This window comes from Grammomys surdaster, unplaced genomic scaffold, assembly GCF_004785775.1.
Source record: "Grammomys surdaster isolate TR1022 unplaced genomic scaffold, NIH_TR_1.0 126163, whole genome shotgun sequence".
Lineage (NCBI taxonomy): Eukaryota > Metazoa > Chordata > Mammalia > Rodentia > Muridae > Grammomys > Grammomys surdaster.
In genome coordinates this window covers 6,882,950-6,897,428 of record NW_021620970.1, presented here as the reverse complement: position 1 = coordinate 6,897,428, position 14,479 = coordinate 6,882,950, and the positions used below count along the sequence as shown (strand labels likewise).

General features: G+C 39.1%; 1 protein-coding gene across 3 annotated transcripts in view; it reads left to right on the top strand.

Annotated features, from left to right (window-relative positions):
* Window positions 1-14,479, top strand: part of Strn3 (striatin 3) — an 81,683-nt gene that overhangs the window by 64,381 nt on the left and 2,823 nt on the right. For all 3 annotated transcript variants that reach the window (XM_028757473.1, XM_028757472.1, XM_028757471.1), the window contains 3 exons: window positions 5,333-5,500; window positions 6,973-7,113; window positions 9,157-9,264. In XM_028757473.1, coding sequence (XP_028613306.1) covers window positions 5,333-5,500; window positions 6,973-7,113; window positions 9,157-9,264 — 417 coding nt within the window. The remainder of the gene's footprint in view (window positions 1-5,332; window positions 5,501-6,972; window positions 7,114-9,156; window positions 9,265-14,479) is intronic.

The following is a 14,479-nucleotide window of genomic DNA, read 5'->3' as shown; positions in this document are numbered from 1 at the left end:
CACACACACACACACACACACACACACACACACACACACACACACACTGTAGCTGTCTTCAGACACTCCAGAAGAGGGCACTGCATCCCATTACAGATGGTTGTGAGCCACCGTGTGGTTGCTGGGAATTGAACTCAAGACCTCTGGAAGAGCAGTCAGTGCTCTTAACTGCTGAGCCATCCCTCACCCCTAAAACCTATTTCTTAAATGTTAATCTCACTTAACAAAAAGAAGAGGGGAAAAAATTAATTGAAGTAAACCATTTTTAAACTCAAAAGATGATATGATTAATACTTTGGTATTAAGTAAAAGACCAGAAACAGTAGGGCTAGCCAGGGACTAATTCATTACTTAGTGAAGGGCAAAAATTCAGTAATTTCAAAATGAAAAGCAAAACAAAACTTTGATTTTTATAAGTGGCACTTTGAGATACTTGTTCTTTTTTTTTTTTTTGGTTTTTCGAGACAAGGTTTCTCTGTGTAGCCCTGGCTGTCCTGGAACTCACTCTGTAGACCAGGCTGGCCTCGAACTCAGAAATCCGCCTGCCTCTGCCTCCCAAGTGAGATACTTGTTCTTAATTAAAACTTAAAGCTATATGTTGAACTACGCTATGTTGGCATTGTTCATTAAAACAACAATGAAAATGTATGAGTTCTCATTGTTTTGGTTACCATACTTGGTGCTTGATCAAAGTAATAGTGAATACTTTGTTCAAAGAAATAAGATGAATGTGAAAAACAAGGTCTTAGGGGAGGGGTTATGCTTAATTTTTTTTCTTTTTTGCTAAGTAATAATTACAGTACTCTTCACAAGAATAATCACTTAATGAACTTTTTCGCATGAGTTCTCAGGAATGGTTTGTATTTAATAATGATTTTTCAAGTTATAAGCAAAAGGGCAAAGGAGTTAAGTTATAAGAAGTTCTAGACCCACAGAGGCAGAAAGGGATTGATAGCAGCTGCAGTGACAGTATAAAATTACCTAGGAAACAAGAAGTGACATCACCAAGATTAAATGATAATGGTAGAGTGGGTAAGAAGTAGGGTAAGCGTTGCAGAGATGGCTGAGGAATTAAAAGCACTTGTTCCTGCAGAAGACCTGGGCTCAGTGGTAAGCACTCTCGTAATGGATGACAACTGTTCATAACCTGTGTTCTAGGTCACCTGATACCCACTTCTCACCTCCATGGGCACAAGGCCCACATGTACTGTACATACATATATGTAAGCAAAACACTCGGATAGATAAAATAATTGTTTTAAAGGAGTGGTTGTAATGTATATTTATTGGGGGAGTAGTATAATATTTATTACATATATTACACTATATACACTATATATTATATGTATTATACTATATAGTATATATGTATATACTATATATATTACACTATATATTATTCTATATAGTATATATATACTATATATTGTTTTATTGATAAATTGTATTGAATTGATGAAGTAATAGGTGAGACTCTTGGTTTGTGTTTAAAAAGGAACAGTTTTATCAATAATAATTGACACCATAAAATTATGTCTGTTTGTTTTTGGAGACAGAGTTTCTGTGTATTGACCAGGCTGATCTCAAACTAACAGTGACACCTGCCTCTTCCTCCCAAGTGCTGGGATCAAAGGCATGTGCCTCCACTGCCTGACTGAATTGGTTATTCTAAGGTATTTAATTTAGTAGTTTTACTGTGTGCTCACAGTTGTACAGTCATCACTATTTTCTTTTTTTTGTGATTGATTTATTTTTATTTATTTATTTTTAATTAAATCGTAATTATTACTTATTCACACAGGGTTTTATAAACACAAAACGGCAGGACTGCTGGGGAAGGGGATGACACCGGAGCATGGGTTTTCACGGGGAGTACAGATATCTTTCAGAACAGGGTATCGGCTGGGTGAAGGTTCAGGGGACAGGTCACTGTGACTCTGCCTATGATTCACTTGTCCTTAACTAAGTTGGTACTATCCGCCAAGGCTACCTATTTATAAGGTCTATGACTACTCAGGCTGGTAAATTTCCACAAAAGCTGCCTTTTTACAATAGCTTATAGCCATATGTTTCAATGTTTTTCCACAGAGATCCAAAACTTTGTGTTAGTATACATGTATGACAAGCCTATTGCTGATTTTAGGCCTATGGCTGGTTTTAGGCCTTCAGTATATAAGCAGGGCTGCCCCTGACATCTCCTCCCTTCTCTAAGTATAGAAGGGCCATGGTGATTCTAATCTTGCAAAGGTAGGGATAGAGGCCTGACCTCCAGTAATTGAAGGGGACCTTGTAGTGGCTCCAGTCCCCCTGTTGTTGTCCAGTGAGGCATGAGGGCCATACCCATCCCAATGTCTTTTTCCTGGAGAGGGGATACTTTTGACATCAACCCCTATGCAGTCAGGCTTGTCCCTCAGGGAACCCAGAGAGATATTTTTATCTTTTATTTATATTCCCTTGCAGTGCTTAGCCTCGCAGCCTAAGCAAGAATTCAGATCACCAGTCAGAGGGGCTTCTGGGTGGCCCCTCTCTGCTTGGTCTAGGGGCAGAAGTCCCCTCTTTTAGGTTGGGTGGAGGTGGGTTTTGGGAACACCCTGGATAGAGTAACAACCTCATCTTGAGTCTCGTGGTCCTCCATAGCTAACTTATGATAATGTATCTGAATAGGTTTTGCTACCAAATTATCTATCTGTTGTTTCACAAAGTTAGTCAGCCTATTTAAGGCCCAGGGACCAAAAGAAATAAGCAAAAATAACCGAACTAATGGTCCCAAGATGAAAGAAAGTAGGGTTGACAACCATGACGAGGCTGAAAACCAATTCTCGTACCAGCACTCATGTTTCTCTTTCTCTCTCTGTCTTTTCTCGGGGCCTTCTCTGACCTTCTTCATGTTCTCTTTAACCCTCCCTGTCTTGTCTATGTAAAAGCAACATTCTTCTTTAAGGGCTGTACACAGTCAAGAGCTGTACGCAATCTTTTCTATTGTAAAAGAGTAAATCAAGTCACAGTAAAGTCCTTTGCAATTTTTGAAGTTCTCTTCAGACAGCGAAACGAGGGATTTCTTCAGATTAGTGATGTCAATCTCTAGCTGTTTGATGCTCTTGTCAATGGCCCTTCGAAGGTCTGAGTAGTATAAGTTCGGAGGCCATCATCTGGATTAGAACTTCTAATAGCAGACATCACAGGTGATTCATTTTTACCTGAGACACTGCCCGGGTTAGAGCTCCTGGGAGGCCCTCTTCCTCTGGGTTTTGTGAGGTTGGGTACAGAGCTGCCGCATGGGATCTTCATCACCATTTTCTAATTATAATTTTCACCATCAATCTGGAGTTCTGACATTAGGCTTACTGTGTAGATTGTTTGTAGTTTTCATTGTAATAGTGATAAACTATGAGAGAGAATGAGTGCGAATGAGAATATTAACCTATGGATGCATATGAAGGAATGAGTATCCATCAAGAGATGATGCCTTGAGACTGAAGTCTTTACTAGACCTAACATTGGCTGAAGGTAGTAGGAAGTTGAGTAGAATGGAATTGTGGGTACATACCCAAAGAAAATAATCATTTTGAAAAGGAAGCAGACTGCAAGTACTTTATATAGGCCACTGGACAGACACCTGGAAGTCAGATGGCAGACTGGCCACTGAAGAACCCACGGCAACATTTTAAGTCAGATTTTATGAATAAAAGTAGTATTGAAATCAGAAAGAATAAATGTTTTGTATTATCAAAGAAAAGTGCTTACTGTGTCTGCAGAATTGTGGCCACTGCTGATGTGCCATGAATCGTTTTGGTGTAGTTATAGTTTCAGAAACTTCAGTCTGATGATTTGAAGAATTCATAGGCGATGAAGGATAATTTACTGTTCAACAGTTTTACAGAAGGTGTTGAGAAGGATAATGTTTTTATTGTTTAGGTTGAAAGAGTCTATCTGCCACATATTATTTATTTTTAAATTGTAATTTGTTGTATTAATGATTCTAAGACAAAGGTTTGTCTAGTAGAAAGTGTGAAGGCAAGACAATGAGTTTGAGTTCTAGAGTGCACCTGGTAGGTTTCACTCTTCCTAGGAAGGAGAACTAGCTCTTCCCTTGTCTCTAGAAACAAATAGGGCTTAGTTTTATTTTGTGTGTGTGTGTGTGTGTGTGTGTGTGTGTGTGTGTGTGTCTGTCTGTCTGTCTGTCTGTCTGTCTGCCCCTGATCCACGTGTACCATGCGGGGAATCTATGAAAGTCAGAGACAGCTTCTGGGAGTTTTTTCCTAGGTTCCTGTGCCAAGTGTGCTTTTAACCCACATAGTTGTCTCATAGCCTCATGGGAGTGAGAAGATGGTTTCTGAAATCGGGTATAGGATGGAAGAGGTTTTTGTTTTGTTTTGTTTTGTTTTTTCGAATGTGTTTTCTTGGTATAGTGTAAAATGTAGTCATTCACGATAAAGGAAAGTTGGGAGCTATGAGGATGAAAGAGATGGTAAAAATGTAGAGGAAACTGGAAATAGAGGATGACCTAATATAATACTCATAATTAGCCCTCAAATCTCCCATCAGTTACTGATGAATGGTCTAATAAGATGTTAAAACAGTAGAATGTTACTTGGTAATAAAAATACGTGAAGTACAGATGTGTGCCACAAATTGGATGACCTTAAAATAAGAAACTAGGCACAAATCCCATTCTGTATGATTCTGCTCATACAACATGTTTGGAAAATAGGCATATTTGCACTAATCCACTGGATTTATGGTCACCTAGGACTTCTAAGTTTCAGGAGGCAGAGGCAGTTGGATCTCTTGAGTTCAAGGATAGTCTGGTCTACAGAGTGAGTTCTGGGATAGCTAGGACTACACAGAGAAAACGTGTTTCGAAAACCAAAATAACAAACAAGTCAGTAAATAAATTAAAATAGTGTGAAATTCAGCACAGTGAGAATTGCAGCTCCTTACCATCGTCGTGCCCTTTGAGTAGTATAGTTATATAAATTATGTCTCCATATGCCTGATTTATTCTGCATACAATTTATAGAAATTGTAAAAATACAATAATATCGTAGGAATAAATAACAGTCGCTTGTAATTCCATACTTAGAAATATTCACCATCTGTGCTTTGTTTTGTTTTGAGACAGAGTCTTTCTTTGTAGCTCTGATTGGCCTTGGGGGTCTCTATGTATTCCAAGCTGGTCTATACAACATAGAAATCTGCTTCCCAGGTGCTGGGATAAAAGTCATATGCTACTATGCCTGGCTTTACGTGTATTTTTATATTTAATTATATGGTAAGTTATATATTATTTGTCAAGCTTTTTCCAACTAATGTTTTATTTGTTTCTTTACAGAGTCAAATGTTCTAGCTGGCACTTTAGCTGCTCATACAGATGCAGTCTGGGGTCTTGCCTATAGTGGCATAAAAAATCAATTGCTCTCTTGTTCAGCAGATGGCACTATTAGGTTATGGAATCCACAAGAAAAATTGCCATGTATTTGCACTTACAATGGAGACAAGGGTAAGTCAAATTTGCCTCTATCAAGGGCAATGTTTTTAGGTTTTGTTTAAGATTTGTCACTTATTTATATGTCTTCTGTATATTACTTGACTGCAGGTGTCCAGAGAGGCTAGAAAAAACTCTAGGATCCCCTGGAGCTAGAGTTACATACAGGCAGTTGTGAGCTGCCTGACAAGTGCTGATAACGAAAGTCTAAGTAGCAAGCATTCTTAACTGCTATGCCCAAAGAAACTTTGCTTAATATAAATAATTTATATGTATTTTAAAATATATCTACATCTATCTATCTATCTATCTATCTATCTATCTATCTATCTATCTATCTATCTTTCGTGTACGTGTGTGTGTGTGTATCCATATAGGAATGCCTTGGCATACAGGTGGAGGAAGATTAGTGAACAGCTGTCAGGATCTGTTTCTCCACCATGTGGATCATAGGAGTGGAGCTAAGATTGTCAGGCTTAATTGAAAGGACCTCCTGTACCTGTTGAGCCATCGTGCTGTCCCAAGATTTGTTTTAAAAACTGGAAAATAAAAAGGACAAAATAATTATTTATTGACTCAAAGAGAAATATTTAAAGAACTTTATAAAACTCACTGTGATCTTTTTACTTAGTCCTGCTTGACTGGAAGTGCCTTGCAGATGTACAGCATAGCTCAGTGCTTTTTGGCATTTTTCAGAACATGTTCTATTTTTAAAATAAACATATTTGCATCAAACACTAAGGTAGACACACGATACTACTTACAAGGGCAGCTACTCTTAAGAACTGATGGGACCATACTCTCAATATACCTGCTTTAAAAACCCCAACATTGTCTGTCTGTCTGTCTGTCTGTCTGTCTGTCTGTCTGTCTGTCTGTGTTTTACCATGTGGCCTGGCTGACCTAGAACTTTATAGATCAGGTTGTACAGAAACTCACTGAGACACTTCTCTCTCTGCCTCCCTAATGCTGGGATTCAAGTCATCTACTGCTATGCCCAGTCCTAAGCTTAATTTTTATAGATCCAGAATTTGACTTGTCTTAACTCCTTGGTAAAGCTTACATATATATGGCAAGAGTCTCCCCAGAGAATGATATAGGAGAATGCCAGGTTAGGAGGTGGATGGATGTTTTAGGGTATTTATGTTTTCTGTTTGGTTGGTTTTTGTTTGGTTGATTGTTTGGTTTTAATTTTGTTTTCCTTAAGAAAATTGGCAGATAGTTCAAATGAACCAGTTTCTTTTCTTTACCTTAAAAGAAAAAATGCATCACAGAATACGTATTACTCCATACTTTTTAAGTAACTGAGACAGGTTTATTACCACCCTACCCTAACACATTGCTTTCTTTTTCACCATCGTTATTATTATTATTAGTAGTAGTAGTAGTTAGTATTATGGGGGGGGAGAGGGAGAGAAGGGGAGGGGTGCAGAGAGTATTTATGTACACAGATAAATATATATGAATCTATTTTGGGCCCCTTACAGAACATGGAGTACCGACGTCAGTTGACTTTATAGGCTGCGATCCAGCTCATATGGTTACCTCTTTCAACACTGGTAGTGCGGTAATTTATGATTTAGAAACATCACAGTCATTAGTGATGCTTTCCTCACAGATAGATTCTGGTAAGTTTCTTGAATTTCTTGGAAATTTCTTTTAAAGCATTAATATTACATGAAGGAGGAGGGATGGTATTTTAGTTAATTTTCATGCTGACTATGAATTTAGGTTAGAAAATAATGTATACTCATTGTACATCATTTCTGCTGTTTGCTCAGATAGAGTAGGTATATGGAAACAAAAATGTAACTTGAAAACGAAAGCAAAGGATCTGGAAATGTATGTGAGCCAAGCATGGTGGCACACACCTTTAGTGCCACCACTTGGGTGGCAAAGGCTGACACATCTATCTGAGTTTGGGGCCAACCTCATATATATATATATATATAAATATATATATATATATATATAAAATGAGTTCTAAACCCTGTTTACAAGAAGAAACTTAAAATGATAGGAGCCTCATAGAGTCGTGACCTATTTTCAGAATTTATCTACAAACAGCATTCCAAATGTTGCACTTGATATATAAGTTTCTTTAAAGAATTCAGAAGTCCGGGAGCTTTGGGTAATTATAATAAGTCAGTTTACCTCCAAGTTGCCTTGTAAGTTGAAGACGTTTGGGGCTTTATTGAGTTTCCCAATAGAGATTTTGTTGATTGCATTCCTGTGCTGTTGTTTTCAGAGGGCTCCTCTTATCATAGATATATTGTCTGTTGTTTATCTTTTTTCTTTTTTTGGTTTTTCGAGACAGGGTTTCTCTGTGTAGCCCTGGCTGTCCTGGAACTCACTCTGTAGACCAGGCTGGCCTCGAACTCAGAAATCCGCCTGCCTCTGCCTCCCACGTGCTGGGATTAAAGACGTGCACCACCACCACCCGGCTGTTGTTTATCTTTTTGTGATTTTTCTGTCTAGGTTCATTTCATTAACTGTGGAAAATTGGCTTTTCTTATTCCTTCCCTGTTTGTTAACTAAAATACTCAGAAATGTTCTTTTGTCAGTTCTCAAAATATTTTTAGTATTAAAATATCTCATATATTAAAATGTATTTGTTTTTCAGTTCAATGAAGGTGTTCCCTTTAGTACACTGCTCAGATGATCCAGTTTAGCCAGTGGGGGCTTATTATTCAGGTTGACTCCTAAGTCTCTGACATGGTTCTGATAGCTTTGTTGCTTTCTCAGGATTATAAACCAATGTAAACTTATCTTGCTCACTTTGTAACTCAGGTCTGAGTTCATCCACTTCCTTAAGAAACTGTGGTTCGTGTTACTAGGAGTGGCAACAGTTTGCTTGCTAACCTATCAGCCTCACTCTTCTGGTCTTGTTGGCTTCAGAGTGTCCACTGTTTGGTGGTTTGTTTTTTTTTTATAAACAGACTTAGGAAACTTGTTGTTGTTGTTGTTGTTCTTAATGTAAAGCACTTTGTGGTTCAGACTCAGAATTATCTTGGTTCCCATTGAACCCTCGTCTTGTCATTCTCACTTGATACATCCTGTGCTTCCCACTCCCATGCAGCTGTCAGTGTTGTCACCTCCAGCAGCTGTAGTCTGTACCTAGTATGTATTCCCCTGTGGATGTGTGCTCCTCGTCACTGTACTTTACGGTACTTGAAATATTTTTCTTTTGAGATTATACCACCAGTTCACTGTATTAAGCTTACTGCTTTTTAAAATATGAATTATTTCATAGTTATGTGAAAAATGTTTACCTGGTTCTCTGGTCAGATCTCAGATTATATTTGAGGTGGAGGGGTTGTTTTGTCCTAAACTCAGGCTTGACTCGGCCTCCCAAGCACTGTAGTAAACTCAGCCCAAGTTATGGTGACTGTCCTTCCTGGTGTCCTTTCAACCCTGTCCTCCTTCTCCCCAGTGTGGATAAGATAAATGAGTGCTTAAATGTAGTATCTGAGGATTCTTAACATGAATTCAGAGTGAGTAAAAGACTGTTACCCACTTTCTACTTGAAGGTTTGAATTATAGATCAATTTTGTGCTAAAGATCCGGCCCAGGTCCTGCTGTACTGCTGAGCTGTACTGCTGAGCTGTTAGTAATACAGTCTTAACCCAGGTAGTTTATATTTTAAAGTACTGTGTTCCTTTATTTTTTAGGTTTACAATCTAGTAATCACATTAACAGAGTAGTAAGTCACCCTACACTTCCTGTTACAATAACTGCTCATGAAGACAGACACATCAAGTTTTTTGACAATAAAACAGGTAAGACTGTTGATATGAGATTATTGAAAGTACTGTTCTTTTATATAAAGCATGTTGTCTTTTGGTTTATGAAATAATTAAACTTTTACTGAGGTGCTAGGGATTCACGAAGTGCTTAATTACCCCATCACAGATCTGCATTCCTTTACTAAGCTACTATAACTCAGTTTTACTTTACTTAATACAGCACTCTTAATGACTTAATACAGCACTCTTAATGTCCAAGTTTCATTTTTGTCTATACACAATTCTTTGCCTAACTAATTACCATTTTCATTAGATATACATTCTTTCATTTGAATATTTTTCATATTATGTTTTAATACACCAAACTATAATCACTTACTGGCATTTCAAGTATGTTCTTAACACTTTCTTGGTGGATCAAATGCTGGTGTAGTAGGTATATTTGTTGAATAGCTTATAGTTGAATCATACATGTATATACAGTTTTTACTTTAAAAATTTATTGTGTGTATGATCTATGTAATTGGAAGCATGGGTGTCATAGCAGACATATGGAAGTCATAGAAGAATTTTGTGGATTGTGTTCTGGTGGCCTTCATTTATATAGGATGTATGCATTAAATTCAGGCCATCAGGCTTATGTATCAAATTTCTCATCTGCTGAACCATTGCACTGGTCCAGTGTATTTATTTTGTCTTTTGAATGCTAAAGAGACGATTCAGTGGCTAAAGCTGGTACTGTTCTTATGAAGACTCTAAGTCCAGTTCCCACTGCCTATATAGATCTGTACACAACTGCACATAACAAGTAGCTCCAGCTTCAGAGGATCCAGTACTTGACACCTGCTCCCCTTTGCAGGCATCGCCCCTCTCACCCCCCCCCCCCCCCAAAAGTCTGCTTTAGAAACTACTGTCTTTCAGGAAGTCTGACAAAGTGGCCTTCTTTTCTACTTTGAGAAATTTTCTTAAGAGAAACTTATATTTTTTAGGGGGAATGTTTTAGTTACTGTTACTGTGCAGAGACACCATGACCAAGACAACTAAGAGAGGGGGGAGGAGGAGGGGAGAGAGAGAGAGAGAGAGAGAGAGAGAGAGGGAGGGAGGGAGGGAGGGAGGGAGGGAGGGAGGGAGGGAGAATATGAATATGAATATGAATATGGAGATTGATTGAGAGATTTGGCCTGGTGTAGGCTTTTGAAACCTCAAACCCCACCCCCAGTGACACACTACCTTCAGTAGAGCCCTCCTAATCCTTTCCAACAGCTCCTTTCCCTGGTAACTAAGCATTCAGGTACACGAGCCGATGTGGGTCTAATTCAAAATACCGCAGGAGATGAGCAAAACGTGTCTATAGCACTGTTTTTTTTTTGGGGGGGGGAGAAATCAATAAGTGAGTTGATAAGATTTTACACGCTAAAAAAATAAAGTGCAGGTTTGAGGATGCAGCTTAACATACGCAAACCCCTGGCTTCGATCCTCAGCATGACATAAACTGAACGTAATGGTTCCTCCTTGTCATCCCATCACTCTGGAGGAAGGGGTGGAGTAGAAGGATCAAAGTTGAAGATCAGAGGCTGGAGCGCTAGCTCAGTGTTCAGGTGCACTTAGTGCTCTTGCAGTGAACCTGAGTTCTATTCCCACCATCTACGTGGAGGCCCAGAGCTGTCTCTTACTCCAGTTCTAGAGAGTCGGTTATCCTTTCTGACTTCTATGGTCTCTTATATGCACATGGTGCACAAAAAGTAGGCATATGCATATACGTTTCAAATGTTTTTATTAATGTTTAAAATAAGTCTTGAGTATATAGCCAATTCAGAGCCAGTCTGAGATACACGAGACCCAGTCTTAAAACCAACCAAACGACAAATTGTTTCTCAATTCTACAAATTTATTTCTGTTTAAAAGTCTAAAACCTTGTTTGTACAATAGGCTCCACACATAAAACAGTTCTTAAAAATTAATCTTCCAGGACTATATGCACATCTAGTTATATTGCTACGTTAAACAGTTCAGTTATCTTCATATACTGTGTTTTCAGAGACAATTGGTTATTCATTTAAATATTGTCACATAGCCTATTCCCATGACTGGTGTTTCTGATTAGCTAGAAAATTTCATAAGTTTGTGGAATTTTCTTAAAAATCTGAAACATGGTCGTTGGGTGTGGTGGAGCATGCCTCCTGTAAGCAGTCTTAGCACTGAGGAGGCAGAGGCAGGTGGGTCTCTGTGAATTTGAGGCCAGCCTGTTCTACAGATCAAGACTAGCACAGCCAGACACAGAAAAACCCTGTCTCTAAATACAAAAAAAAAGAAAAAAGAAAAATCTGAAAAATGATGCTATAAATAGGTTCAATAAAATAATGAGTAAGCCAAGCATTGTGGTGCAGCCTTCTAATCCGTGCATATAGGAGGCTGAGGCAGGAAGAACAAGGGTTCCAGATCATTCCGGAGTATAAAGTGAGACCTTGTCACACCCCTCCCCCCAAACTTGAATACATACTTTTAACTGTAAAAATGTATTTAGAATTTTATAGTTTACTTGATATCTTCATAGAAAAATGTTACTTTACTAGGAGCTTATTGTTGTCTGACAGCAATATATGTATACATAAAGTAAGCCCTGCTACATACAACGTGAAGCTTTACTTTAAGAAATAGTAAGTTCTGGGTGGTTTTTTTTTTTAGGTTTTATTTTATTTGTAATTTGTGTGTGTGTGTGTGTGTACATACATACATGTGCATGAGTATGTACATGTGTGTGAGCATGTGTACATGCATGAGTGATGAGTGTGTGTGCATGTGTGCTTGTGTGTGTGAATGTGTGTATGTGTATATGTGAGGGATATTGGGGTCTCAGCTGTGATTGAAAACTCCAGAGACACATGTTCCACGTGCACGCTTGTGGATGCTAGAAGAGGGTGTCAGATTACCTGGAGCTGGTGTTAAAGATAGTTTTGAGCCACCTAATGCAGGTGCTAGGAATTGAACTTCAGTTACCTGAGTACATGCTTTTAAATGCAGAGCTATCTTTCTCAAGCCCCTCAGATTCTTCTTCTTTTTTTTTTTCCACAGACATCTTCCAGATCTATGGGGGGTTTTTTGTTGTTTTTATTTTTAATTTTTAGTAAGCTGGGCAATGGTGGCGCACACCTTTAATCCCAGTACTTTGGAAGCAGGCAAATCTCTCTGAGTTCAAGACCATCCTGGTCTACAGAGAGAGTTCCAGGACAGCCTGGGCTACTGTGAGAAACTCTGCCTCAAAAAACCAAAGCCGGGGTGGGGGGGGGGGGGAGGGGGGGGGTGGGGGAGTGGGGGGGTGGGCAGGGGCCTGGGATCATATCAGCCTGGAGCCATGAAGTAAAAGTATCTTCAAAAAAAAAAATGACTTAATTTGTAATAGGTCCGTTTACTTTGGATGCTGGTATTAATTACCTAGTATCTTATTAGGGTTTACATTCTGTGACAAAACACCATGACCCAAAAGGAAGTTGGGGAGGGAAAAGTTTATGTGGCTTACACTTCCAGATCACAGTCCATCATCATTGGAGACAGTCAGGACAAGAACTTGAGCAGAGCTGGGACCTAGAGTCAGGACCTGATCAGAGGCCATGGGTGCTGCTTACTGGCTTGCTACACCTAGCTTGCTCATACTGCTTTCTTTAGAACCTAGGACCAGCAGCCCAGGGATGGTACCACCCACAATGAGCTGGGCCTCTCCCTTTGATCACTAGTGGAGAAAATGCCCTATAGCTGGATCTCATAGAGGCATTTCCTCAACTGAGGCTCCTTTCTCTGATGACTCTAGCTTATATTAAGCTAATGATACTTTAACTCAAAGTAATAAAATAAGTGTTGGAAGGATAGCTTAGTGGATCAGAGAACCAGACTGGCATGCGTAGGCACTAGGCCCAGTCATCAGTACTGCAAAAATAATATAACTTTGGTAAAGACAAAATTTTGAGTTTCCTATATTGTACCTGTGTGATTCTAGGAAAGGGTATTGTATGAGTGAGAACTGAAGAGAAATTAGAGGAAGAAAGGACCTGAATTGGTTGGGAACTTGTTTATGCAGCAACATTTATCTACCATATTTTTTCTTTTTTTTCCTTTTTCTTTTTTTTTGAAGACATTTATTTTACGTATGTGAGTACACTGTAGCTGTCTTCAGACACACCAGAAGAGATCATCAGATCCCATTACAGATGGTTGTGAGCCACCATGTGGTTGCTGGGAATTGAACTCAGGACCTCTGGAAGAGCAGTTCGTGCTCTTAACCACTGAACCATCTCTCCAGCCCCCATTTTTTTCCTTTTTAAAGATTTTATTTTATTCTGGGCAGTGGTGGTGCATGCCTTTAATCCTAGCACCAGGGAGGCAGGGGCAGGTAGATCTCTGAAGTTGAGAATGGCCGTTTACAGAGTGAGTTCCAGCACTGTCAGGGCTCCATAAAGACTTTCTGTCTTGAAAAGCAGCCGGGCAGTGGTGGCGCACGCCTTTAATCCCAGCACTTGGGAGGCAGAGGCAGGCGGACTTCTGAGTTCGAGCCCAGCCTGGTCTACAGAGTGAGTTCCAGGACAGCCAGGACTACACAGAGAAACCCTGTCTCAACTCCCTCCCCCCCCCCCCAAAAAAAAAAAAGGAAAAAGAAAAGCAAATACACACGTTTTATATGTATGAGTGTTTTCTTGCCACGTATGTGTATGTCACCTGTATGTTTGGTGACCAGAGAAGTCAGAAGAAGCCACTGGATTCCTTGTAACTGGTGCTACAACCATGTGGGTTCTGAGAACTAAACCTGGATCCTCTACAATAATAAGTGCCCTTAATAACACTGAGTCATTTGTAGGCCAAGTATCTGTCATATTCTTGATACCATTGGTCTTTGGTGAACAGAGCAAAACAAAGGATTCTCAGACTGTTGTTTTATGGTTTATTCTTTGTGAAACATTGTTCTGTTTGATTTACATATATTAATTCAGTTACACTTTAAATTTATTTTATATGTATGGGTAATTTGCCTTTGGAGGTCAAAGGAGGCTGTCAGATCATCTGGCCTATTGGTACTGGACACCAAACCTAGGTTGTCATCCACAGGAGCAGGAAGTGTGACTTTTGAAGTATACATTTTGAAGTGACTTTGTACATAATATGGAAAAGACTTGATTAAAATATTAGGCAGTAGTCTGGGGGAGATAGCTATGTGTGTAATAGCTTTTACTCTGCAGTCTTGAGGATCTGAGTTCAAATT